At 40.5% G+C, this 24,383-nt stretch overlaps 1 protein-coding gene across 3 annotated transcripts in view; it reads left to right on the plus strand.

The window, feature by feature from the left end:
- Positions 1–739: 739 nt before the first annotated feature.
- STRN (striatin) overlaps positions 740–24,383 on the plus strand; it is a 120,749-nt gene continuing 97,105 nt past the window's right edge. For 2 of the 3 annotated variants that reach the window (XM_031008129.3, XM_055377716.2), the window contains exon 1: positions 741–1,126. In XM_031008129.3, the coding sequence (XP_030863989.1) occupies positions 893–1,126 (234 nt within the window). In that variant the 5' untranslated portion in view covers positions 741–892. Of the gene's footprint in view, positions 1,127–24,383 lie in introns of all 3 variants that reach the window. The other variant, XM_031008128.3, reaches the window with a different exon arrangement.

Consider the following 24,383-nt stretch of genomic DNA (forward strand, 5'->3'; position numbering starts at 1 on the left):
TGCTAAAACTTTTACAGGATTTACTGCAGGAGGACTGCAAAGGGAAAGAAACTTCAACGGAGCAGTTTTTCAGATGGGCTGTCAACAAACCACAATTTGGAAGCAGCAGCAGAAAGCTGCGGCGTTGTCTTAGAAAGGTGATCGGCGTTCCTTAGAAATGAAAACTGGTCAGGTAACAGGTTTGAGCCCCTCGAGTCAAAAGAGAAAGGCAGGAGCGACAGCGACCCGCAGATTGGCAGAATGGAGGAGCATCTAGGGTGAGAGAAACTCCGAAGACGAAGCCGAAGCGAGAGCACGCAGGGCAGCTGGCGGGAGAACCCCCGTCCCGCGGCCGCACTGGGTAGCTCGCTTTGAGCCTGTTTCTTCACAGAACGGCCAGGAAGCCTTAAAAGATGTGCAGCTCGGGCTGGTATCTTGGCGTGATAACTTCCGTGTGTGTGTGTATGTGTGTGTGTGTTTTTGAATGCAACAGGGAGCGCCGCCCGCGAACTTCCGCGTGCGAGGAAGACTGGTGAGCCGCCCGCCCGCGCCCAGCCGGCCCCAGAGGAAACCCGCGCTCCCCGCCCAGCCGGCCCCCTCCGCGGCGAGCCGGGGCGGGGCGGGCCCGAGGCCACGCCCAAGCTGAGGCACAGCCCTACACGCCGCCCGGGCCGCGCTAGCCCGCGCCCCGCCCCGCGACTACATTTCCCGGCAAGCCCCGGGCCGCCAGCGCGCCGCAGTTGACCCATTTCCCGGCCCGTCACGGGCTCGGCCGGCCCCCGCGCCCAGGCGGCTGCTCCCTGCTGACTGGGGTGTGGGCGGGAGCGGCGGAGGGAGGAGGAGGCGCTGCTTGCCGCCGCTGTTGCCTCCGCTGCTGGGCGCCGGGGCAGCTCCCCGGGTATCTGCGGCCGCCATGGACGAGCAGGCGGGTCCCGGCGTCTTCTTCAGCAACAACCACCCGGGCGCCGGCGGTGCCAAGGGGCTGGGGCCTCTGGCGGAGGCTGCCGCGGCCGGCGACGGGGCGGCTGCGGCGGGGGCGGCCCGAGCCCAGTACAGTCTCCCGGGGATCCTGCACTTCCTGCAGCACGAGTGGGCCCGCTTCGAGGTGGAGAGAGCCCAGTGGGAGGTGGAGCGGGCGGAGCTGCAGGTAAAGACCCTCCCGGCCTGGCCGTCTTCATCCCGCCTCTTTGCTCCCTTCCGCCCCGCCCCGGACCCTTCTCCCCCTCCCCCAGCCTTCTCGCGTCCCCTCCCCCTTTGCTGCCGCCCATCCCACCCGGAGCCCCGTCCCCTTCTTCTCTTCGCCTTTTGCCTTTCGCTGACCCCACCTCGACCCTGTTCTCACTCCCGCTCCTGGTGCGTTGTTTACCCTCCCCACGCCTGTTCGTCCGCCCCATCCCACTCTTAACTCCCAGACTCATTTCAACTCTCTGGCCATCCTGCATCTCAGGGCTGCTCTCTCGGTTTGCTAATTGGGCTGGCAGTAGTTTTGAGAGACGCGGAGCAAATCGTCCGCTGCCCTGGTGTGCCCCATCCTAGGTCTAGAGATAGTCTCCGGAGAACGTGCCGGCTTTGGCCCCTCTCTTCAAGGAAGGTGATCAAGAAGACAACAGAAGTTGTGTCAGTGAGGCCTTGAGTCGAGGCGAGAAGTTGATGTTGGGCAAAAGTGTTATTCATATATCAGCTCCCTTTTTTATATATGTAAATGTCTGTTCCCCACTTTCTTCCGACCCCCCGGCCCCCTCCCACGTTTCTTTTAGGTATTTCCAATTAATGCATTTTGAATGAAGGACCTAGATGATCGCAGTCAGAGAGAATGGTTAAGAGGTGGTTCCTGTTCTCAGTATCTGAAACTTCCCAAGGGTTAATTTTATGTTCAGTGTTTTGGGAGATTTTCTTGTGCTTTAAAAGGAACTAAAGGGACTTTGAAGTTAGTTACATTGCCTTGCATAATCTGCAAGATAAAGTATATCCAGGGAGGAGATAACTGTGGGCTCTGAAAAGAATGAAAGTGAGGCTGATACTTTACAGGCCATTCAGAATTGGTGAATAGGTTTTCAGTGGTTGTTCTTAAAACTTCCAGGGCATACACACCAATTTCAAAAGGAACTTAAAGAACTATGAATAGTTGTGCCTTTTTGTTTTACGGGCTAAGCCTGTATACTTATGAAATTTGAGTATAGTTTTAGTTGGCAAAACACTTGAGTTTAAAATGCTACCCAGTGTGTCACTTTTTTTGGTAACATGTATTTGGCGCTTAAGAAAAAAAAGAAGAGGAGAAATCTGTTAAATAGAATCATGTGCTGGAACAGGCTCTGGTGTAGTGGAAGTGGCTGTGGAAAGAGCGAACACACAAGGCTATAGTAGACAAGGTTATAGTAAGGGCTGTGTTTGTTGCTAGCTCTGTGACCTTGAGGAAATCCTTTAACCTCTCTGGGTTTCAGTTTTATCATGTATTTATTCAGCACCTGTGTATTGAGTGCCAGCTGTGTGTCTAGGCCCTGTGATGAAAGAAAACCGACCAAGCTTCTGCCCTCATGGAGTTTATGTTTTAGTGGAGACGCAAACAGTCCAGCAAATGCGCCTATAGAATATAATGGCTTATAGTGGCAACTGCTGTGAGGAAGAAGTAAGTCAGAGTTCAGGAATAGCGTGTGATAGGGGCAGCTATTTTAGATGGGGTAGTCAGGGTAGGCCTCTGAGAGATGACAAATGAGCAGTTGAATGAAGTTAGGGAGTGACCAGTAGTTTCTATGATTTCCTTGTAAGTCTGTAGTTATATGTTTATATTATTTGGCAACTTTTTCATCCCTATTGTTATATTGCTGTAGTATTTAGTCGATCTAGTCTATCTGATATTTGCAAGTCTTCTTTGACCTTGTTTATATAGATTCCAACAAATTTGAATACTTACAGTTTGATCTTTATTAGCAGTGCATTCTATAAAAGGTGTGGATTTCAGGATTCAAGGAAATGTTAAAGGCAAAGTTTAACTTTAATGTTGTGCAGTTGTGGGGAATGATTTTTGTATTACTTACTTAAAATTTAATTTCTTTTCCAGTTTTGGGAATATAGATAAGTCACACTAATTTGGTTAAAACAAAACAAAACAAAACAAAACACACACACCAGAAGACAATGCTTACCTTTCGAGCTGTAGAAGTTGGGGAATTCCAACCCATCCTCCCTCCCCCCCCCCCCCCCTTCACTCCCTCTCCTCGTTTAAACTTTTCAATTTACTGGTAACTGTAGTTGATCTTCAGTTTTTATGCACACATCTCCAAACACCCCTTCCTGGGTTGTTTATTAACTTCAGGTAGCTTTCCCATGGGTGCTTATCATATTAAAGAGACTACTTTTTTTTTTTCCTTTTATTGGAGAGAGGGTCTCGCTCTGTTGCCCAGGCCGGTGTGCAGTGGTGCAGTCTTGGCTCACTGCAACCTCCGCCTCCCAGGTTTAAGCAGTCCTTCTGCCTCAGCCTCCCAAGTTTAAGCAATCCTTCTGCCTCAGCCTCCCAAGTAGCTGGGATTACAGGCATGCACCACCATGCCTGGCTAATTTTTGTATTTTTGGTAGAGACGGGGTTTCACAGTGTTGGCCAGGTTGGGCTTGAACTACTGACCTCAGTGATCTGCCTGCCTCAGCCTCCCAAAGTGCTGGTATTACAGGCGTGAGCCACTGTGCCCGGCCAAGGACACTACTTTTTTGACAGTATTTTCTGTTTTGTGTTCCAATTAAAGTTTCCACAGAGAAACTTTAAAAATGTGTCATTTTCCTAACAGAATGAATATGATATATTTTGGGGGGAAGAGTTTGCAGTAATCTCTGGTCTTTGTCCCCACTTATTAGTGTAATTGGAAAAAAAATTATTACATTACCATCGTTACATTTGAATCTTCTTTATTTTTCTTTTGCTACTGGAATTTTCTTAGAAACACAATAGGAAGTAAAATAGTTGAATGCGTTGTGATGAAATACGGCTCAGTTGGTGTCCTCCTTTTAATTTTTAAATCTCTTCCTAAGCCATTAACACCAGAGTCAACATAAATACCTTTAAGATTAAGTCAAATTTGCCTCTTCGAGAACCTGTCAGTCCTGCTCTTTCAGGTTGCCAGGGAAGAGTTGTGAAAGGCAATCCAAGCTCTCATCTGCCTGGCCTGCCTTTACTGCTTCCTCCCTCCTTCAGATCTTGGGAGTAAGGAAAGAGCCACGTTATAGCAAAAACCTATTTATTTGTCACTTATTTCACTCTTGCCCATCTTATTTGATAAATTCTCTTTTTATTTTTGGTAATGCTCCCCTCCTCACATCCAGTTGAGATTAGGCAGTAGTTCATGGGGGGAAAAAAAGAATGATTAAGATTATTAGTGAGCTTTACATTTGTGAAAGGAATTGGAGAAGGAATACTAATAATATTTGAGAAAAATTTCTGTATGGGAGGCATTGTGCTAGATGACATCAAAGAAACATGCAGTCTAGTTATTAGTATGATATAACTTGTAGAAGAATCAGAGTGTTTATCATTTGGGGAGAAGGCTAATTTCTTTAGAATAGTGAAGGAGAGGCCGGGCGCGGTGGCTCACACCTGTAATCCCCAGCACTTTGGGAGGCCGAGGCAGGCGGATCGTGAGGTCAAGATATCGAGACCGTCCTGGCCAACATGGGGAAACCTTGTCTCTGCTAAAAATACAAAAGTTAGCTGAGCATGGTGGTGTGTGCTGGAGGCTGAGGCAGGAGAATCGCTTGAACCTGGGAGGCGGAGGTTGCGGTGAGCTGAGATCGTGCCACTGCACTCCAGCCTGGCGACAGAGTGAGACTCCATCTTAAGAAAAAAAAAAAGAATAGTGGAGAGAAGAGCCAGCAGTGAATGGGGAGAATAGCAGGAGGAAAGAACTTTATGAGTTCATGAGAACCTAAGGCTCAGTATTTGAAAATTACTGACTTATGAGAAAGCAGGCATGTAAATAAAAAATGTTGGCCCTAGATTTTGATATGTGTGTGGTGTGTGGTGTAGGAGAGGCCCTGATATTTACCTGTAAGTGTTAGAGTTGTATGAAAAAGGTGGCAAGATTGAGTAGCTTAGGGCATGTGGTGTGGAGGCTGTATGCTAGAGTTTTGGCATTAATAACTTGTATTTTCTGGGTTTTGGCATTAATAATTTGTATTTTCACTCCCCAAATATTTTTCAAGCATCTACTTCATGCCAGGCCTTGTTCTAGATACCGGAGATACAACAGCAAAAATACAGATCTTGCCCTTATGAAGCTTAAATTGTTGAGGCAGGCAGACAGTGATAAATAAATACATAGAATGTTGGGAAGGAAAAATAAGAGGATTTGAGAGGGTGGAATGGGGAAGAAAGGATTCACTGATAAGATGCCATTCGAGCTAAGACCTGAAAAGGTGATCTCTAAGGTGAGGAAAGAGCTTTCTACACAGAAGGAACAGCTGGGGGAAGGGAGCACGCTTGGAATATTTAAGGAATATCAAGGAGGGAAAAGTGGCTAGAGTAGAGGAAGAGAATGGAAGAAGTCATGTCAAACAGGTACTAATGGAAGAAGTCATGTCAGACAGGGTCTTGCCCATTGTAAGAACTTTGGCCTTATACCTCAGCAAGCTGAGCAGCCGTCGGAATGTTTTAAGCAAAAGGGTGACACCATCTTTAAAAGGGACCCCTTGTAAGGATTCAGAACAGACTTGGAGGGAAAACAAGTAGAAGCAGCAGGGGGACTAGTTAGGAGGCTACTTTAATAAATCCAGGCAGAAGATGAACTAAGGTGGTAGTGATAAGATATGTGAATATGTATTTGATACGTATTCAAAATACAGGATTCTGAATACATTTTTAAAGGTAGAGCCAACAAGATGTGCTAAAGGATAGAATGTGGGGTTTGAGAAAAAGGGGAGTCAAAGATGACAACAGTTTTTAGAGGGCCAGGCGCAGTGGCTCAAAACCTGTAATCCTGTAATCCCAGTACTTTTGGGATTGAGGCTGAGGCAGGAGGATCACTTGAGTCTAGGAGTTCAAGACTAGCCTGGGCAACATGGCAAAACCCCATCTCCAGAAAAAAAATTTTTTTAATTAGCCGGGTGTGATGGTGTTCACCTGTAGTCCCAGCTACTTGGGAGGCTGAGGTGGGAGGATTGCTTGGGCCTGGGAGGTTGAAGCTGCAGTGAGTCATGATCACTCCACTGCACTCCAGCCTGGGCGACAGAAGGAGACCCTGTCTCAGGAAAAAAAAAAAAAAAAAAAAAGTGCAGCCTGGGCAACATGGTGAAGCCCCATCTCTACAAAAAATTCACAAAGTTAGCTGGGTGCGTTGGCATGCATCTGTGGTCCCAGCTACTCGTGAGGCTGAGGTGGGAGGATTGCTTGAGCCCTGGAGATCAAGGCTGCACTGTGTTATGATCATGCTTCTGCACTGTAGCCTGAGTGCAAGAGTGAGGCCCTGTCTCAGAACAAATCAATCAAACAAACAAACAAACAAAAATATATGGATATAGAGAGAATGAGCAGCCTCATAGGACAGCTGAGAAGATTTACTGAGCTTTTTAATGGAAAACATAAATACTTAAAATGAGTTTGTCTTTATTATTGTGACTATTATTTATAATTATCGCAAAAGGCAATATGGCAGAGACCTGGGTTTAAAATTCTTGCTTTAAAACTTACTATTGTATTTTACGCCTAAAATACATATTTGCCGTAATTCTGATCTCTCAGAGCCTTAGTTTTCTCATGTGTAAGTTAAGGATAATAAATTACCTTGTGAGAATTAAATTAAGATAATTTAAAGTACTTAGCAGAGGCATGGTACATAACATAAAGTAAGTGCTTAATAAATGGTTGCAGATGCATGATGCTAAACTTTTGCTCTCGGTTATCTCCTCATCCCCAGAGAAAAGCATAATCTTCAGTCATGAACTTTTCTGAGGCTAGAGCATACAAGTGCCATCCTGAGGCCATGCAGTGTAATATTCTGGGTCTGACCCAGGCACTAAGAGATATTTAATGGGAGTGAATGGTTGCCTTCAGTGTCAGCCTCAGAACATTGAGGATATACTTCAAGTGTATTTGCTTTCCTTTTAATAACCCACTAGGTATCTGTTACCTTGAAATTCATATAAACTTTTCTGAATGTGTTTATCTTAACTTTGCATTACATCATGGGTAACAAATTGTGTAAATTTACTAACCACATTATGAAATGAATCCTACATTTTATTTGGCTCTTTAAACCACTTCCTTTACATGTGGAGCAGGTGAAGTCCATTGTGATATGGTATAATTTTGTCAGCAGGTTCATTTTTCATTCTACTCATATTCTTGATAATTTCATAATCTTTATATTTTAGAAAGGTTATAGAGGCTTTAATCTTTTAAAACGTATCCTATTATTTGTCTCTTCAGTTCAGTGTTTCTCAACTTTAGCTATAATCTTAGAATAATCAGAGGGAATGAGTACTAATTCCCTGGACTCTACCCCAGATCAATTAAATCAGAATCTTAGGAATGAGGACCCCTAGCATTAGTATTTTTTGAGCTCCCCAGTATACAGCAAGGATTGAGAACCACTGCTTTAGTTGTTTTTTTTCTGTTTTTACATTATCTATAAAAGTTTGGTGATTTCAACACTTTTATTAGTATTCCCTATATGGATGGCTTTTTATAGAATTTGGGATATAATTTCTTTTTCCATTGTTCTTTCTGATGATAGCATTTTATTTTTAGGCAGTAGAATATTATAATTTGAATCACCTCCTTCTGACTGAGATGTAATGACAGAGTAATCTTTGAGCTGGAATGAACTTTGGAAATAATCAGCTCAGTTAGGTAAAGTGAGGTTCAGAGAGAGGCTGAATGACCAAGAATGAAATAGGTTTTATACAAGCTGTCACTTACATCTCCAGATATCTTTACAGTTTTATTTTTTCATATTTTTTGTTTAGGGGCCAGGCTAATCATCTGTATCATTCCAATTTGAGTATATGTACTGCTACAGCCAGCACTCTTTACAGTTTTCTTTAAAGCCCTTTCAGATACACTGTACCATTTAAACTGTACAACCTTCTGAGGTAAGCAGAGCCACACTGATGCTTATTTATTTATTTTTTTTAGATAACAGACATAAAGATTTTACTGTGTTTTACTGCTTTCTAGCTTATTTTGTTGGTTGCGTTTAAGATTTTCTCTGTCTTTGGTGTTATGTAGTTTCATTATGATGTGTCACAGTGTAGATTTCTTTTTCTTTTTTTGAGATGGAGTCTAGCTGTGTCGCCCAGGCTGGAGTGCAGTGGCACAATCTCGGCTCACTGCAACCTCCGCCTCCTGGGTTCAAGCGATTCTCCTGCCTCAGCCTCCCGAGTAGCTGGGACTACAGACGCCCGCCACCATGCCCTGCTAATTTTTTGTATTTTTAGTAGAGATGGGGTTTCACTGTGTCAGCTAGGATGGTCTCGATCTGACCTCGTGATCCGTCCGCCTCAGCCTCCCAAGTGTTGGGATTAGAGGCGTGAGCTACCACACCCAGCCTATATTTCTTTTTATTTTGTTTGGGACTTCATTAGACTCCTTGAATTTGTGGATTGGCTTCTCATTAGTTCTGCAGATTTCTCAGTTGCTATCTTGTTAGGTTTGTCCTCGATTGCATTTTCCTTTCTTCTCCTTTTGGGTTTTTGATTACATGATCTTAGGGCTTCTCCATTATCTGCTCTGTATTTTCCATCTTTTTATCTCTCCATGCTTTATTCTCAATAATTTATTCTGACTTATTTTCCAGTCTGTGAATGACTTATCTTCCAGTCCGTTAATTTTCTCTTCAGTTGAGTCTGATTTGTTAAAACCATCCACTGAATTTTTAGTTTTGGTTATTGTTGAAGTTCGTTTTGGTTTCTTTTCAAATCTGCTCGGTCATTTCTTAAAAAAATATTGTTCCGTTCTCTGCAGGTATTTTCAGTGTCATCTTTAATTCTTTAAACATAGTAAGTAGTTATTTTTTAGTTAGTGTCTTTGAGTTTCCTTTATCTGAGGTCTTAGAGGTGCCTTTGTGTGGTCTGTTGTCTCTGCTGGTTCTTGCTCATGACGACGTGTTCCCTTGTATCCTTAGTTTACCTTTGTGTGCCACCAGCTGTCCTTGAAAAACTGTGAGACTAGACAGGCACGGTGGCTCATGCCTGTAATACCAGCACTTTGGGAGGCTGAGGCGGGCAGATCACCTGAGGTCCGGAGTTCAAGACCAGCTTGGCCAACATGGTGAAACCCCGTCTCTACTAAAAATATAAAAATTAGCCAGGTGTGTTGGCACATGCTTGTAATCCCAGTTTCTCAGGAGGCTGAGGCAGGAGAATCACTTGAACCCAGGAGGCGGAGCTTGCAGTGAGCCGAGATCGCACCACTGTACTCCAGCGTGGGCAACAGAGGGAGACTGTCTCAAAAAAAAAAAAAAAAAAAAAAAAAATTAGCTGGGCGTCGTGATGGGCGCCTGTAATCCCAGCTACTCGGGGGGCTGAGGCAGGAGAATCACCTGAACCTGGGAGGCAGAGGTTGCAGTGAGCCGAGACTGCACCACTGCAATCCAGCCTGGGCAACAGAGACTCCATCTCAAAAAAAAAAAAAAAAAAAAGACAAAAAGAAGAACTATGAGACTAATCTGAGCTCTCAAATAAAGGTATCTTCTTCAGAAAGGTTTTTTTTGTTTGTTTTTTGTTTTTTACATTTCCTTCTGGTAGATGTCTAGAGTTATTACCAGTCTGGGACCACTTTATTTTTTATTTTTATTTTTTGAGATGGTCTTACTGTCACCCAGGCTGGAGTGCAGTGGTGTGATCTTGGCTTACTGCAACCTCTGCCTTCCAGGTTCCAGCGATTCTTGTGCCTCAGCCTCCAGAGTGGCTGGGACTATAGGTGTGCACCACCACGCCTGGCTAATTTTTGTATTTTTAGTAGAGACGAGGTTTTGCCATGTTGGCCAGGCTTGTCTTGAACCCCTGGCCTCAAGTGATCTGCCCGCCTCCATCTCCCAAAATGCTGGAATTGCAGACGTGAGCCACTGCCCGGCCCGGAATCACTTTAAAGTAAATGTATTACTTAAGATGTTTGGGCCACCCAGCTGATGTGAATTTTGGTTGTGAATACATTTGAGGGCCAAGATACTTCTGTTTTGTCTTTGCTTTGAAGACATAAGCCCTTTAGGGATCTAGCTAAATGTGAGGTATATCACCTATTAGACTGTCCACTCTGGAGGGGTAGGGTGTTTGATTTTTGCTCCTTGAGTCCTGCAAGGCTGTTTGTTCTGGTTGGTCAATATCCTAAGGGCAAAAATGGCTTTTTGTTCCCTTACCTTACTGGGTTCCCATTTTCCCTTTTCTTTTGGCCAGATAATTCCTTGCTATTTTTGTGTTGCTTTTAAGAAAATTGTGAAAATATTTTGTCCAGAATTTTTGGCTGCGTTCAGTAGAAGAATTGTTATGGGGCACCATAACTGGAAACTGAATTCTCTTATTTTACTTTCAAAATCTGACAGATAAGAAAGGCCCTACTAATTTTTGGGGGAGAAATAATGTTGACAGACAGCACTTCTTTATCAAGAGATGTGCCTATTTGGTCCTGAACTTTATTTCAAATCTACTTTTCTTTGAATGGTAAAGGGAGACCTACAGTTTTTCTCCAAAATCTTGATAACTGAAGCAGAGTTTAAAACAAACAAAACCCTTTGCTATGCAGTCAATGAAAGGTGTTTGAAAGTTCAGATAATCTGGATAGAGTCCCCTTTGCCAGCCTGCTATCTCCTTGATGTCAGCTATACTTCTGATTTGCTAATGTGTGTAGCATCCAGGTTTCAATTCTGGGCCATTAGAAATAAAATTGTCCTTGGATCTTTGGCGTTTCTTGCCTCGGTGGCCAATCTGACAAAACAATCTGTTGACCATCGTAATTGGACAGCGGAAAGTATGGGCCTCAGAGTCAGACATCTCTATCACTTTCAGTTTACAATTTTTCTAGGCCTCATTTTTGTAAATGTGGGTGATAATATCCCTACTAAGCAGGATCGCTGTAAGGTTTAAAAAAGATAAATATGCAAAATATGTGATATATGATGGGTGTCCAGTAAGTGGTTTGCTTTTTTGTTGGTTGAGATTTCTATGGACAGAAGGCATTAGATTTATTATTTATATAAGTCCTATTGTAGAAGCCAAGAACCAGTTTCAGTGATCCGTTTATCATAGTAGCTACTTACATTCTCTTTGTCCTGTAAGTACAGGTTGAGCATCCCTAATCCAAAAACCCCAAATTCAAAATGCTTCAAAATCTAAATCTTTTTGAGTGCTGACATGATGTCACAAGTGGGAAAATCCATACCTGACCTCGTGTGGCAGGTTGCAGTGAAAAAGCAGGTGCTTTTTCAACAGAGTTTATTTAGTATCCCATAGGGAAAAGTAAAATTACATTTAAACTGTGTGTATAGGGTATATATGAAACATAAATGAATTTTGTGTTTAGACTTGGGTCTCATCCCCAAGATATCTCATTAGGTATATGCAAATATTCCAAAATCTGAAATCTAAAACACTTCTGGTCCTGAGCATTTCATATAAGCGGTACTCAATCTGTAGTGGTTTGAGGACAGTGAGTTGTGTGTTGGGGGTAGGGGACAGGCTAGAGATGGCAGAAGTAAGTGGTGATAGCTTGTAGATATTAAGGACTGGACGTAGTAATTGAGGCAGATTTGGAGTTCAGAAAGGACGCTTGAGGCAAGAGAGAAATTGAGGAAGGGGTTAGAAGGGGAGAAGAGACAGAAGAAGGGAGGAGAGGGGTGGAAAGAGCAGAGGCAGAGGAGAAACTGCACACATTAACCTGTTCTTAACTCTACAAAGATGTCTTATCTGTATTTTTCATTTCGGCACTTATAATTCTAGAATTCTAGGGCTGACAGGGATACACACGCATGCATATGCACATATGCACACATGTGCACTGCCCTCCTCCCTCTCGATTTTCTTTCTTCATTAGACTAAGAATATTTTACCTCAGAGGGACCTTAGAATTTAAGTAATCTCATCCCCCGTTTCATCAATTAGGGCTAGAGAAAGGAAGTGACTTTTCTCAGGTCACTGTGTAAATTGGTTTAGTCTAGTTTAGAACCCAGGAGTCCTAGTACCCCGGCCAGGGCATTGCTCTCTATACCATATCCTCTCCTTTTTTTGGTCCCTCACTCTGTGTAGCTGCTTCTGACCTGAAGGAGCCAAGTGAATTTTAATATTTAGATGATTAAGTATGGTTTGAATAGCTGTCATAATTTAAATTCTTATCACTGATTATTTGAAGTTTTTCTTCAAGTAGAATAATTTAGTGAAACGGTATAGTAAGAGGTTCAGGAAAGTCTTTAACAATTTGTGTTTCTCAGAAGTGTTTAACAGTGTAGTTCTTGGACTGGGCATGGTGGCTTATGCCTTTAATCCTAGCACTTTGGGAGGCTGAGGCTGGCGGACTGCCTGAAGTCAGGAGTTTGAGACCAGCCCAGCTAACATGGTGAAACCCCGTTTCTACTAAAAATACAAAAAATTAGCTGGGCGTTGTGGCACACGCCTGCAATCCCAGTTATTTGGGAGGCTGAGGCAGGGAGAATCGCTTGAACCCAGGAGGCAGAGGTTGCAGTGAGCCGAGATCACGCCATTTCACTCCACTCCAGCTTGGGCAACAAGAGTGAAACTCCGTCTAAAAAAAAAAAAAGTGGTTCTCTCATTTCCTTAAATAATTTTATTTTTTTGTAGGGAATACTGAAATAAAATCCTTATTTCATCTTAAAAAAATCTGCAAATTTGGAGCTCTTTTTTTTTTTTTTTTTCCCCTGTTTGAGACAGGGTCTTACTCTGTCGCCCAGGCTGGAGTGCAATGATGTAATCTCGACTCACTGCAACCTCTGCCTACTGGGTTCAAGCAATTCTCCTGCCTCAGCCTCCCAAGTAGTTGGGATTACAGGCACCCATCACCACACCTAATTAATTTTTTGTATTTTTAGTAGAGACAGGGTTTTGCCATATTGGCCAGGCTGGTCTTGAACTCCTGGCCTCAAGTGATCCATCTGCCTCAGCCTCCCATGGTGCTGGGATTATAGGTGTGAGCCACCACGCCTGGCCAAATTTGGAGCTTTTTTAGCTTGCTCTGAGGGTAGCTTAACTAAGTTCTGTATATATATTTTAATATAGTTTGTTTATTGATCACATATCAAATATTGTGATCTTTGATATAGCAAAGATCAAGCACTTTGGTTTGATTTTTAGGTTATTTTTAATTTTTATGTTATTTGGTTAACCTAAAAATTTGATTTTTAGTTTATTTTTAATTTTTATTTTAAAGAGACTGGGTCTCTCTTATATTCTGCCCGGGCTGGAGTGCAGTGACTATTCATAGGCATAATCATAGTTCACTGCAGCCTCACACTGCTGGGCTCAGTTGATCCTCCTGCATCAGCCTCCAGAGTAGCTGGGATTACAGTCTTGACCCACTACATCTGATTATTAGTCTATTTTTAGGCTGTTTTACATATGCTATGTTAGAACAGAATAATATGTTAGCTGTGTATTTGCTCTTATGCAGAAAGTTATTTGACAAAATAAAATCACTTTCTTGGTAGACTTAATGCTGTTTTTTCTTAAAGTACCTTGGCCAGGCACGGTGGCTCACGCCTGTAATCCCAGCACTTTGGGAGGCCGAGGTGGTTGGATCATGAGGTCAGGAGATCGAGACCATCCTGGCTAACATGGTGAAACCCTGTCTCTACTAAAAATACAAAAAATTAGCCTGGTGTGGTGGCGGGTGCCTGTAGTCCCAGCTACTTGGGAGGCTGAGGCAGGAGAATGGTGTGAACCCGGGAGGCGGAGCTTGCAGTGAGCTGAGATTGTGCCACTGCACTCCAGCCTGGGTGACAGAGCAAGACTGCATTTCCAAAAAAAAAAAAAAAAAAAGGACCTTATCTGTATAAGATAATGGAATATTAGAATATTAGAAAACATTGATATGGAAGAAGGAAAATTTGTCACAGAATTGACTGGAAGCAGTATGGCAGAAGACAAAAGCAGTAGGTATTTTGTTTTGTAGATGAGATGGAGAGAAAAATAAGGGAATAGGAACCCTGGAATTAAGGTGAGCTGGGGAAGTATTGAATAAGGTTGGGTGAAATTGGTATTTTGGGTGTGGCAAATATGCATCACTCACCAGAAAGATTCAAGGAAAGGGCCGGGGGAATGTTTCATTACTGAACACACAGGTTTCATTAGCATTCATTTGAATGTGAGAGAAATCAGATCCAATACTGGTATATCTAGTTAGGAGAAATAAACACCATGTCAAATTCCACAACGGTGATGCCAGTTTCACCTGATGGAAAATTACAGCCCATTCTGGGATTTGTTCCTTTTTGTTTATACTTCCTAAGTGAGAAGGTTAACCATTGAGCAAAAGAGCTTAAATTATAGGCACAACCAAAACCTGCTCCCTGAGGAATGTGGATTGGTGTAAAGCTGAAAGGAGGGAACAGGGAGGAGCCTGTGATCTGGGTCAGCGCACTTGCTGAACTTGAAAAGTAGAGTCAGCCAGGGGAGAAGGTATCCATGGCCCTAGTAATTCAACCCAGTACTTTATCTTTTGTTTCTTCTTTCTGTTCTTTATCTGCCAACATTAATAATAGTTTCATTTATTGAGCATTTTCTGTGTGCCAGGTACAATGCTAAGTGCTTTATATCTACAATCTATTTTAATCCTTGTAAAACTGTATGTGGTAGATATTAATTATTCCCAAATGCATAGGTGAGAAATTTGGGAAGAAAGGTTAAATAATTTGCTGTAGAAAAAGGCTGAGTGATGGGTCTGGGCATGGTAAGTAGAAGCAAATATTTTGACTTTTTTTTTTTTTTTTTCTCTCGTGCTTCAGGGTCACTGTGCAGGGCTGAAATGTTTTCTTCTCCCTTGTTTGCCTAGTGAATTTCTAATCATCTTTCAAGATTCCATTAATTCTGGGAAACCTGTCTGACTTCCAGGCACAAGGAAGCTTCATGCTTCCCTAACAGCTTGTATTATAAAGCAGAAGCATTGTTATCCAGCACCATCCAGACTGGTGGTTGATCAGTTAATCCGAAAAGATGTTAAAATGGTATCTTAAACAATTTGTTTTAGGTTAATAGTATATAGATGTATATAGTCCTTTCCCAATGTAAGACAGGCCTACCCACACTTCACATTTTTGTTTCTTAGAATGCTAATTCGAGTTTTGTATTGTCATTCTTGAATAAGCCACAATTGTGTGTGTGTGCGTGCGTGTGTATTTTCGGGATGAAATTGTTCCACCTCACATCATCAGGCGTTAGATTCTTAGGAGTGCCGCACAACCTAGATCCTTCGCATGGGCAGTTCACAGTAGGATCCGTGCTCCTATGAGAATCAATGTTGCCTCTGATCTGACAGGAAGCGGAGCTCAGGGGGTAATGCTGGCTTGTCTGCTGCTCACCTCCTGCTATGCCACCCAGTTCCTAACAGGCCATGGACCCATATAGGTCAGTGGCGCAGGGGTTGAGAACCCCTGTCCTATCTCATACTTGGTATATATTTGTTTCCTCAGTAGACTCTGAGTCACCTAAGGGCGTTTTTATTTCTCTAAGGTCAGTAGAGTGACTGGCACATAGTAGCTGCCTAACAAGTGGTTCTTAAATGAATGAATCATATATTAGGTTACACTGTTACTCAATATGTATTAACATGTGTCTATATATGTATATCTTGTCTGTCAGCTAAATTGTGTCCTTAAGGGCAGGACCTGTGTTTCAGACATCTTTGATATTTACCATGTTTGTCATAAATTTAGTGAATGTACAGTATATTTTGGTTTTAGGCGAGCAGTGTATCTGTCCCTTTTGCTGCTTGCTAGTTCTGCCTTACAACTTCCACTGGAAAGAGCTTTTTAGTGCAGCAAATAGTGTCTGCATTTTATTGTATAAAGCATTGCCTGGGCCGTACCAAATCATTTTGACAGAGGTCATTTCAGGGATGCCACAGGCTTCATAATTGCTACTTGATGCTAGTTGTAGCAAATTGCACTTGGGTTTTGGTAGTTGTGCGTATAGTGTTGTCTCCTTCCACCCCGCCTTGTGTGTTAATCACTGACTGCCAGGAAATCTCTTTGACATAACATCCTAAAAAGTTTTTGTTACCAGTAGGGCCCTGTAACATTTTTTTTCCTTTTCTAAAGCCTATGCCTTCAAATTTTTTACAAGTGTCTTATTCCTTCTAAATTGAGAACTAATTGAATATTTTTTCTTGTAGATAAATCTTATTTTAAATATCTCGTTATCATTACTTTGCATTCTCCTTTTCTGATTTTGTTTATGTTACATTACCAATATCTTGTGATATTTAAACTTTTTTGAACTCTGCTTTTTAAAATAAATAATATAAATGCCTCAATTATCTGGAACTTACACTGAAACACTGTAATCTTGTCTCTGAGCCTGCTTCCCCTCAAAAAATTTAGATTTAGCTTTTCAGATGCTTATAGCTAGCCAAGTAAGTGAGAATAAACACAAAAAGGCTAAAATATGCAAGTTCCGGAGTTGCCAAAGCTTCATGTAAAATGTGTCATTGTGGAATTTAAAAAATTCTACGCTTTTTCATCAAGGTTTTTGGTTGGGGCATTAGACACTTCCTGAAATCTGGCATTCTCCTAGGCACTGGGGATACCATGGAGAAGAGGCAGATATGGTCTTGGCTCACATGGGGCATATAATCAAGCAGTAATTCTTAACCTTGGACAGACTTGAGTCCATTATGCCAATGGTCATCTCCACTTTGCCATGCCATTTTAGTTTTCCCTAAGTAAAAACTATGCCTGTAATCCTAGCACTTTGGGAGGCCGAGGCGGGCGGATCACCTGAGGTCAGGAGTTCGAGACCAGCCTGGCCAACATGGTGAAACCTCATCTCTACTAAAAATACAAACATTAGCTGGGTGTGATGGCGCGTGCCTGTAATCCCAGCTACTCAGGAGGCTGAGGCAGGAGAATCACTTGAACTTGAGAGACGGAGGTTGCGGTGAGCCGAGATCAAGCCACGGCACTCCAGTCTGGGTGATAGAGTGAGACTCAGTCTCAAAAAAAAAAAAAAAAAAAAAAAAAAAAACCAAACCAACCAACCAGTAACAACAAAAGAAACCCCTTTCTCAGCTCCCTTATCTATTAGTATTGCCATCCTGTCCCTCATTCTCCTTCATTTCACTCTGAATTTCTCTGAACGACCACATTTACTACCTTCAGGTTTTTTTTTTACTAGTCTCATCTCTCTCTCTCTGTTCCTTTGTTGTCTTTCTCTTTTTCTGTTTTTGGTTACTCATTTCTCAATCTCTTGTGATCTTGCTTCTGATCTCTATTCAGATAATTGATTACCAAATTATATATTTTTTTCAGCAGTTACTCTTTGACTGAAGTCCTCCCACTCTACCTAATTCCTTTTCTTTGGATGATTTACAAAATTATCTCTCTAACTAGTCTTGATACTTTTTTGCAGTTAAAATTGTACATGTCCAGTTTTTGCTAATGTCTTCACCTGGATGACCTACTATAACTTGAAACTCGATCATCCTTTCTAAAATCCTTTTCCCAAACCCAGTTGACCCTTTTCCTCAGATCTAGCCCCCAGTTTACCCTTTCTAGAAACCTAGCCTTAGCTTTCACTCAGCCTTTCACTATCTTATAGTCAGTCTTCTAGCCATGCATTAGGTTTGTAAAATACGTAGTTTAAAATCCATTTTTAATCATTTAATTACTAGTACTACTTCTTCCCTGGTTACCTCATCACCTCATATCTGGGTGACTAAAGTAGAAGTCTTCCCTAATATTTCACTTCTGGTTTCTCCCTTGGCCAAAGTAGTTTACATAGTATTGCCTCCCAGGCTTCTAAAAATTGATTTGTTTAACACATTCTTTTTATTTTTTATTTTTGCCTGTTATAGGTTTTAAATCTCTGCACGATTAGACTGTTTATATTTCCTACATACTAGAGCACAGTCATGAATTACTTAACAACAGGGATATGTTCTGAGAAATACCTAACGAGACAATTTCATTGTTGTATGAACATGTAGAGTGTACTTACACAACCGTAGATGGTATAGCCTGCTACATACCTAGGCTATATGGCATAGCCTATTGCTCCTAGGCTGCAAACCTGTATAGCATGTTACTATATGGAATACTGTAGGCAGATGTAACACAAGATGAATATTTGTGTATCTAAACATATCCAAGCCATAAACGTAGAGAAGGTACAGTCAAATTATGGTATAACCTTATGGTTATAGTTATGGGACCACCATCATGTATATATGGTTAATCATTGACTGAAATGTCATTGTTCAACACATGCCTGTACTCTTTCTAAATCAAAATAGTGTCATCTTGCTTTGTACATAAATCATACCTGCTTTTTTTGTCATTGCTCGAATGTCCTTCGACCACCTTGTAGATTTATATATTCTTTATTCAAATTTAGCTCAAGTCCCATTTCTAACGCTAAGATTTTTGGATACCCTCAGCTTTCAGTGATGTTTCTTTTTTAGTACTTGTTTTGTCATTTGGCAATTAGGGTGTGCTACCTTGTACTGTTTTTTACTTGCTTCTTATAAATCTGTTCAGTCAATTTAACAAATATTTATTGAGCGTCTACTATATGCAAGTAACTGTTCTAGGAATTAGGGATATAGCAGTCAACAGCACAGACAATCTCTCATCTCTTTAGCAACTTCCTCTGTACCTTTAAAGACAAATATCTCCAACACCTATCACGGTATATGTTGTTAATGATGTTAAAATTGTGTCCAAATTAACAGAAGGCCAAATTTAACACTGAAGTCCAAATTTCTTGGCTAATAATGCAAGTAAAAAAAATAGATGATACCTTTTGGCTGATCAGAATACACTGATAACTGGCTGGACGTGGTGGATCATGCCTGTAATCCCAGCACTTTGAGAGGCCGAGGCGGGCGGATCACCTGAGGTCAGGAGTTGGAGACCAGCCTGGCCAACATGGTGAAACCGGTCTCTACTAAAGTACAAAAATTAGCTGGGTGTGGTGGCACATGCCTGTAATCCCAGCTACTCAGGTGGCTGAGGCAGGAGAATCACTTGAACCTGGGAGGCGGAGGTTGCAGTGAGCCCAGATCACATCACTTTACTCCAGCCTGGGCGACAGAGTGAGACTCTGTCACAAAAAAAAAAAAAAAAAAAAAAAGAGTGCACTGATAACTATAGAGGAGAGGATGATCATTCTATAGGATGAGGGGAAATGTTTTGGAAGATGGTTATTTTGTTTTTGATTTAATAATTAATTTAAAAAAAATTAGCCAAAGTAATACTGCCTTGGAAGATGTTACTTTAACTGCATACCCTTAGTGTCCCATGAAAATGAGACAAATAAGCAGAATGCAAATAAATAAATAGAAATATTTGAAAAAAATACTTATTGTCTTGGGATCAGTACTTACCTCAGTTTTCCACATGTCATCTTTAGTTCCATATCATCACAGAATGTTAAACTTTTTAATTTGTATTTGAGGGAACTGAGGTTGCTCAGAAAAGTAACTTTAATAAGGTTGCATATATTTGTGAGAGAACCAGGAGTAGGAATTTCCCAACTCCCACTTAGTGCTTTCTCTGTCAAAGAACATCGAATTTTTGTAGAACACAGTTCTACACTGAATTTTGTAAAACACAGTTCAGTGATTATATATATATATATATAAATATATATGTAAATAATATATATGTTCCCGAGTTATCAAGAAAAATTAAGTTATATTCACTGGCTTTTTTTTGTAATAAAGGTAGGAATTTGTAGGTTAAGATTTAATATACTTAGTGGTTAAATGAATTAATTTATCTTGAATATTTTTACATATATCTAGCATTTTATAGTATTTACTTTGTGATGTCTTTTGTTTTCAGACTGTTTGATTAAATATTTTGACATTTCAATTTAATTTTGTATATTTTTAGCAGGAAGTGAATATTGTGATAGTTGAAATTCAGGTAGTTATTAGTAAAAGTTTGTTTTACTAAAACTTGTCCTTTCTAGTTAAGGAATTTATTTATATTGACTTTTAAAAAAATGTTTTTCTGGCCAGGCGTGGTGGCTTATGCCTGTAATCCCAGCACTTTGGGAGGCCGAGGCAGGCAGATCATGAATTCAGGAGATGGAGACCATCCTGGCTAACATGGTAAAACCCTGTCTCTACTAAAAATACAAAAAAATTAGCTGGGCCTGGTGGCACGTGCCTGTAGTCCCTGCTACTCAGGAGGCTGAGGAAGGAGAATCACTTGAACCTGGGAGGTGGAGGTTGCAGTGAGCCGAAATCTCACCACTGCACTCCAGCCTAGGTGACAGAGCTAGAATCCGTCTCAAAAAAAAAAAAGAAATTTTTGTAAGTTTGGTATAATGTGAATTAAGGAAAGATTTGGAACATGAATCATTGACTAGAAACTATCAACTTTTTTACAAAAAAGAAACAGTTTTAGTTCTTATTTGGAATTGAGTTAAATTTAGATTTTTAGAAACTGTCTAAATTTTACATTAGAAGAAATGATTTATTTAAAATAAGAATACATGTATATACAAAAACACAGGATATACAGAAACATATGAAGTAGAAAGTACCCTAGCCTCTCTCCATTCCTTTTTACAAACCTACTGTTTAGAGATAAATTCTATTAACAATTTAGTGTATATCACATTTTGTGTATACACACACGCACACACACGTGGGATTTTTACTGAGCTTGCGCTTACCTTGGTAATAATTGGGATGTTTACATTTCAAGTCTTCTCAAACAAGATTTTTCTTAATTCCTTAAGTAGAGATATCCTATACTTAAATACCTAGGAATAAAGTAAATAATTTATAGGTTTTATTACTAGTGTGAGTGGGATCTTTTTTCCATTTTATCTCTTAACTGGTTATTTCCAACAGATGGGAAAGCTCTGCTGCTGTGTGCAAAGTCATTTGGTCACCTTGCAGAAATACTTTATTATTTCTCTCTTTTATTTTTCTTTCTCATATTTGGATGTTTTAGGTAGAAAAAAATCAACTGGAAATATTTCCGGTATTTATACCTCTCTTTTTCTAGTACTTTCCAGTATTTATACCTGTCTTTTTCTAGTATTGGCTATTAACTCTAGAGCTTTGTATCATGATGGTCATGCTACAGGGTTTTTCCTTAAAAAAAAAAGTTTATTTTAAAGTTACATGAAAACTGTATAACTGTTAAGTGTAGTATTTATCATTGCTTTCTAAGAATTACTATGTGGCATGTTGAAAATGTTTCTAGTTTTCTAAGAGATGTTAAAACTAGTAGATGTTGAATTTCATGAATTGATTTTTTGCATCTAAGATAATATGTTGTTTTTTCTCATTTAACTAACTAATGAAATCAAGTTGGTCCTGTAGTATTTCTCTTTTGATATACTGCTGTATTTGTTTTGTTAATATTTTATTTAGGATTTTTACTTCTGCATTCTTTTTTTTTTTCTGAGACAGTCTTGCACTGTCGCCCGGGCTGGAGTGCAGTGGTGCGATCTCGGCTCACTGCAACTCTGCCTCTTGGTTCAAGCGATTCTCTTGCCTCAGCCTCCTGAGTAGCTGGGATTACAGATGCATGCCACCACACCCAGCTAATTTTTTGTATTTTTAGTTGAGTCGGAGTTTCACTACGTTAGCCAGGCTGGTCTCAAACTCGTGACCTCATGATCGGCCTGCCGCGGCCTCCCAAAGTGCTGGGATTACAGGCGCGAGCCACCATGCCTGGCCTCTGCATTCTTAAATATAAAGTCATTATGTATTTTTGATAATGTTATTTTGAACTCAGGTACAGAGAATTAAGTTCTCCTAGTTAGACATCGCTTGGTCTGCACATGGTCCCTCTGTTGTTTAATTTACTTATCCATTTTTATCTCTATTCCTCTCATACTTATTTCCCTTCTTTTAAAAAAGTATCTTTATAAAATATCGTTGTTTTTCCTACACGTTTTTTATTTATAAAAATCCAATTGTGCCATTTTTCTCTCTTTTTAAAAAAAGATCTAGCTGTGATGTTTTATATATATTAAATCCATTACTTCTAACTGTTTGATCATTTCTTTGACATATTACTAAATATTGGAATTGCTGGTTAGTTGGCTATATATGCACTTGATTTGACTAAGTACTGCACATTGCTTTCCAGAATGACTGCTCTGGTCTACGTTCCCATTTGCAGTATGTGATCCCATATTGCTGCTAACACTTGGCATTATCTAGCATTCTACTTCTTGCTAGTCTGATAAATTTAAAGTTATATCTCCTACTTATATTAATTTGCATTTCTCTGATTACGACTGAATTTAAGCATCTCTTCCATAGTAGTTAGCCTTTTGGGTTTCCTCCTCTCTGAACTGCTTGCTTCTATCCTTTGTATTCCATCTAAGGAGCATGGAATGTCTTTCTGTCCATTTATTGAAATCCTCTGCTATGTATATTTACAAATAGGAACAGTTTTCTTTTTTTGTTCTATAATTTATTTTTGGCAATTTTTCAGGTTAGTGTTACAGTTTTAACAGAAAACAATGATAATTTTATTAAAGATAAATCTATACTTGTAAGTTAAATGAAGTCATTGGGATTTGTGTTTCTACTAGGAACATTACTTAAAATAACAGACATTGGCTTATGTAAAGGATTTAATTTTTAAAGGATATATTTTCTGTATCTTATTCTCTTACATACTATTTTGTTTGTGTGCACAAAAACTTCAGTTGTTTATATGAGATTACCAAATATCCTGAAAACTCTTGGAACTGCAGCCGTATATTTCCTTCTACCTATGAGGAGTGCCCACCTTGATGGTAAAATCAACAGTGTATGAACTTAGATATCAGTCTTTCCTTCTTTATAACGTTTTTTCATTATATCTGCATTGCTTTTGTATATTAAGACAAAAACAACTTAATAAAAATTTAACTCTAACATCTATATTTTCAACTGTCTGTTAGTGTGTATATATATGTTTTAAGTATGAGTTTTTTGTTTGTTTTTTTGAGATAGCGTTTCGCTCTTGTTGCCCAGGTTGGAGTGCAATGGCGAGATCTTGGCTCACTGAAACCTCTGCCTCCTGAGTTCAAGCAATTCTCCTGCCCCAGCCTCCCAAGTAGCTGGGATTACAGGTGCCCACCACCACGTCCAGCTAATTTTTTTTGTATTTTTAGTGGAGACGGGGTTTCACCATGTTGGCCAGGCTGGTCTCGAACTCCTGACCTCAGGTGATCCACCCACCTCTGCCTCCTAAAGTGCTAGGATTATAGGCATGAGCCACTGTGCTCGGCCAAGTTTGTTTTAAACTGTTTTGGTTTTTTTTGAGACAGAGTCTCGTTCTGTCGTCCATGCTGGAGTGCAGTGGCAGGATCTCGGCTCACTGCAACCTCTGCCTCCCAGGTTCAAGTGATTCTCCCGCCTCAGCCTCCCCAGTAGCTGGGACTACAGGAGTGTGCCACCATGCCCAGCTAATTTTTTGTATTTTTAGTAGAGATGGGGTTTCACTGTGTTAGCCGGGATGGTCTTGATCTCCTGACCTCGTGATTCGCCCACCTCAGCCTCCCAAAGTGCTGGGATTACAAGTGTGAGCCACTGTGCCTGGCCTATTTTAACTTTTATGTCTTCTGTTTTTGTGTGACAGTGAAATGATTTAATAAATATAATACTTAGAACAATGTAACATAGTAAGAGCTTCATAAAAGTTTTATTAATCTTATATATTTATATATATATATAGTTGTAGTCCCTGTACTTATTTTTAATAATTGTATAACCAAAATAGATGCTTTTGCTTATCTTTCTGTCTCTTCATACAAGAAAGTTGAGAAGGGAATTCAGCAGTTGTTCACACTGATTACCTCTGGGGAGTGGGATGAGGATAAAGAGGTGTATCTCTCAGTTTTTTGCTTTATATGTTTGTGTAAAGTTTGTTTGTTTTTTTCCTTCTATGTTACATTTTTACTAACAAGAATTTAAAAAATCAATCAAAATATAGTTTGCTGAACTCTCTTTTTGAGCATTTGGGTGGTTTTTTGGTAGGGCAGTAATATATGGCAGAATAGTATTATTAATAATCATCAAAGAAGCATACATTAAAGCAATATATATTTCTATTAATTAAAAAAATAAATGGCCGGGCATGGTGGCTGACACCTGTAATCCCAGCACTTTGGGAGGCCGAGGCGGGCAAATCCCTTGAGGTCAGGAGTTCGACACCAGCCTGGCCAACATGGTGAAACTCTGTCTTTACCAAAAATTCAAAAATTAGCTGGGTGTGGTGTTGCGTGCCTGTAATCCCAGCTAC

Source organism: Gorilla gorilla, chromosome 12 (genome assembly GCF_029281585.2).
Source record: "Gorilla gorilla gorilla isolate KB3781 chromosome 12, NHGRI_mGorGor1-v2.1_pri, whole genome shotgun sequence".
Taxonomy (NCBI): domain Eukaryota; kingdom Metazoa; phylum Chordata; class Mammalia; order Primates; family Hominidae; genus Gorilla; species Gorilla gorilla.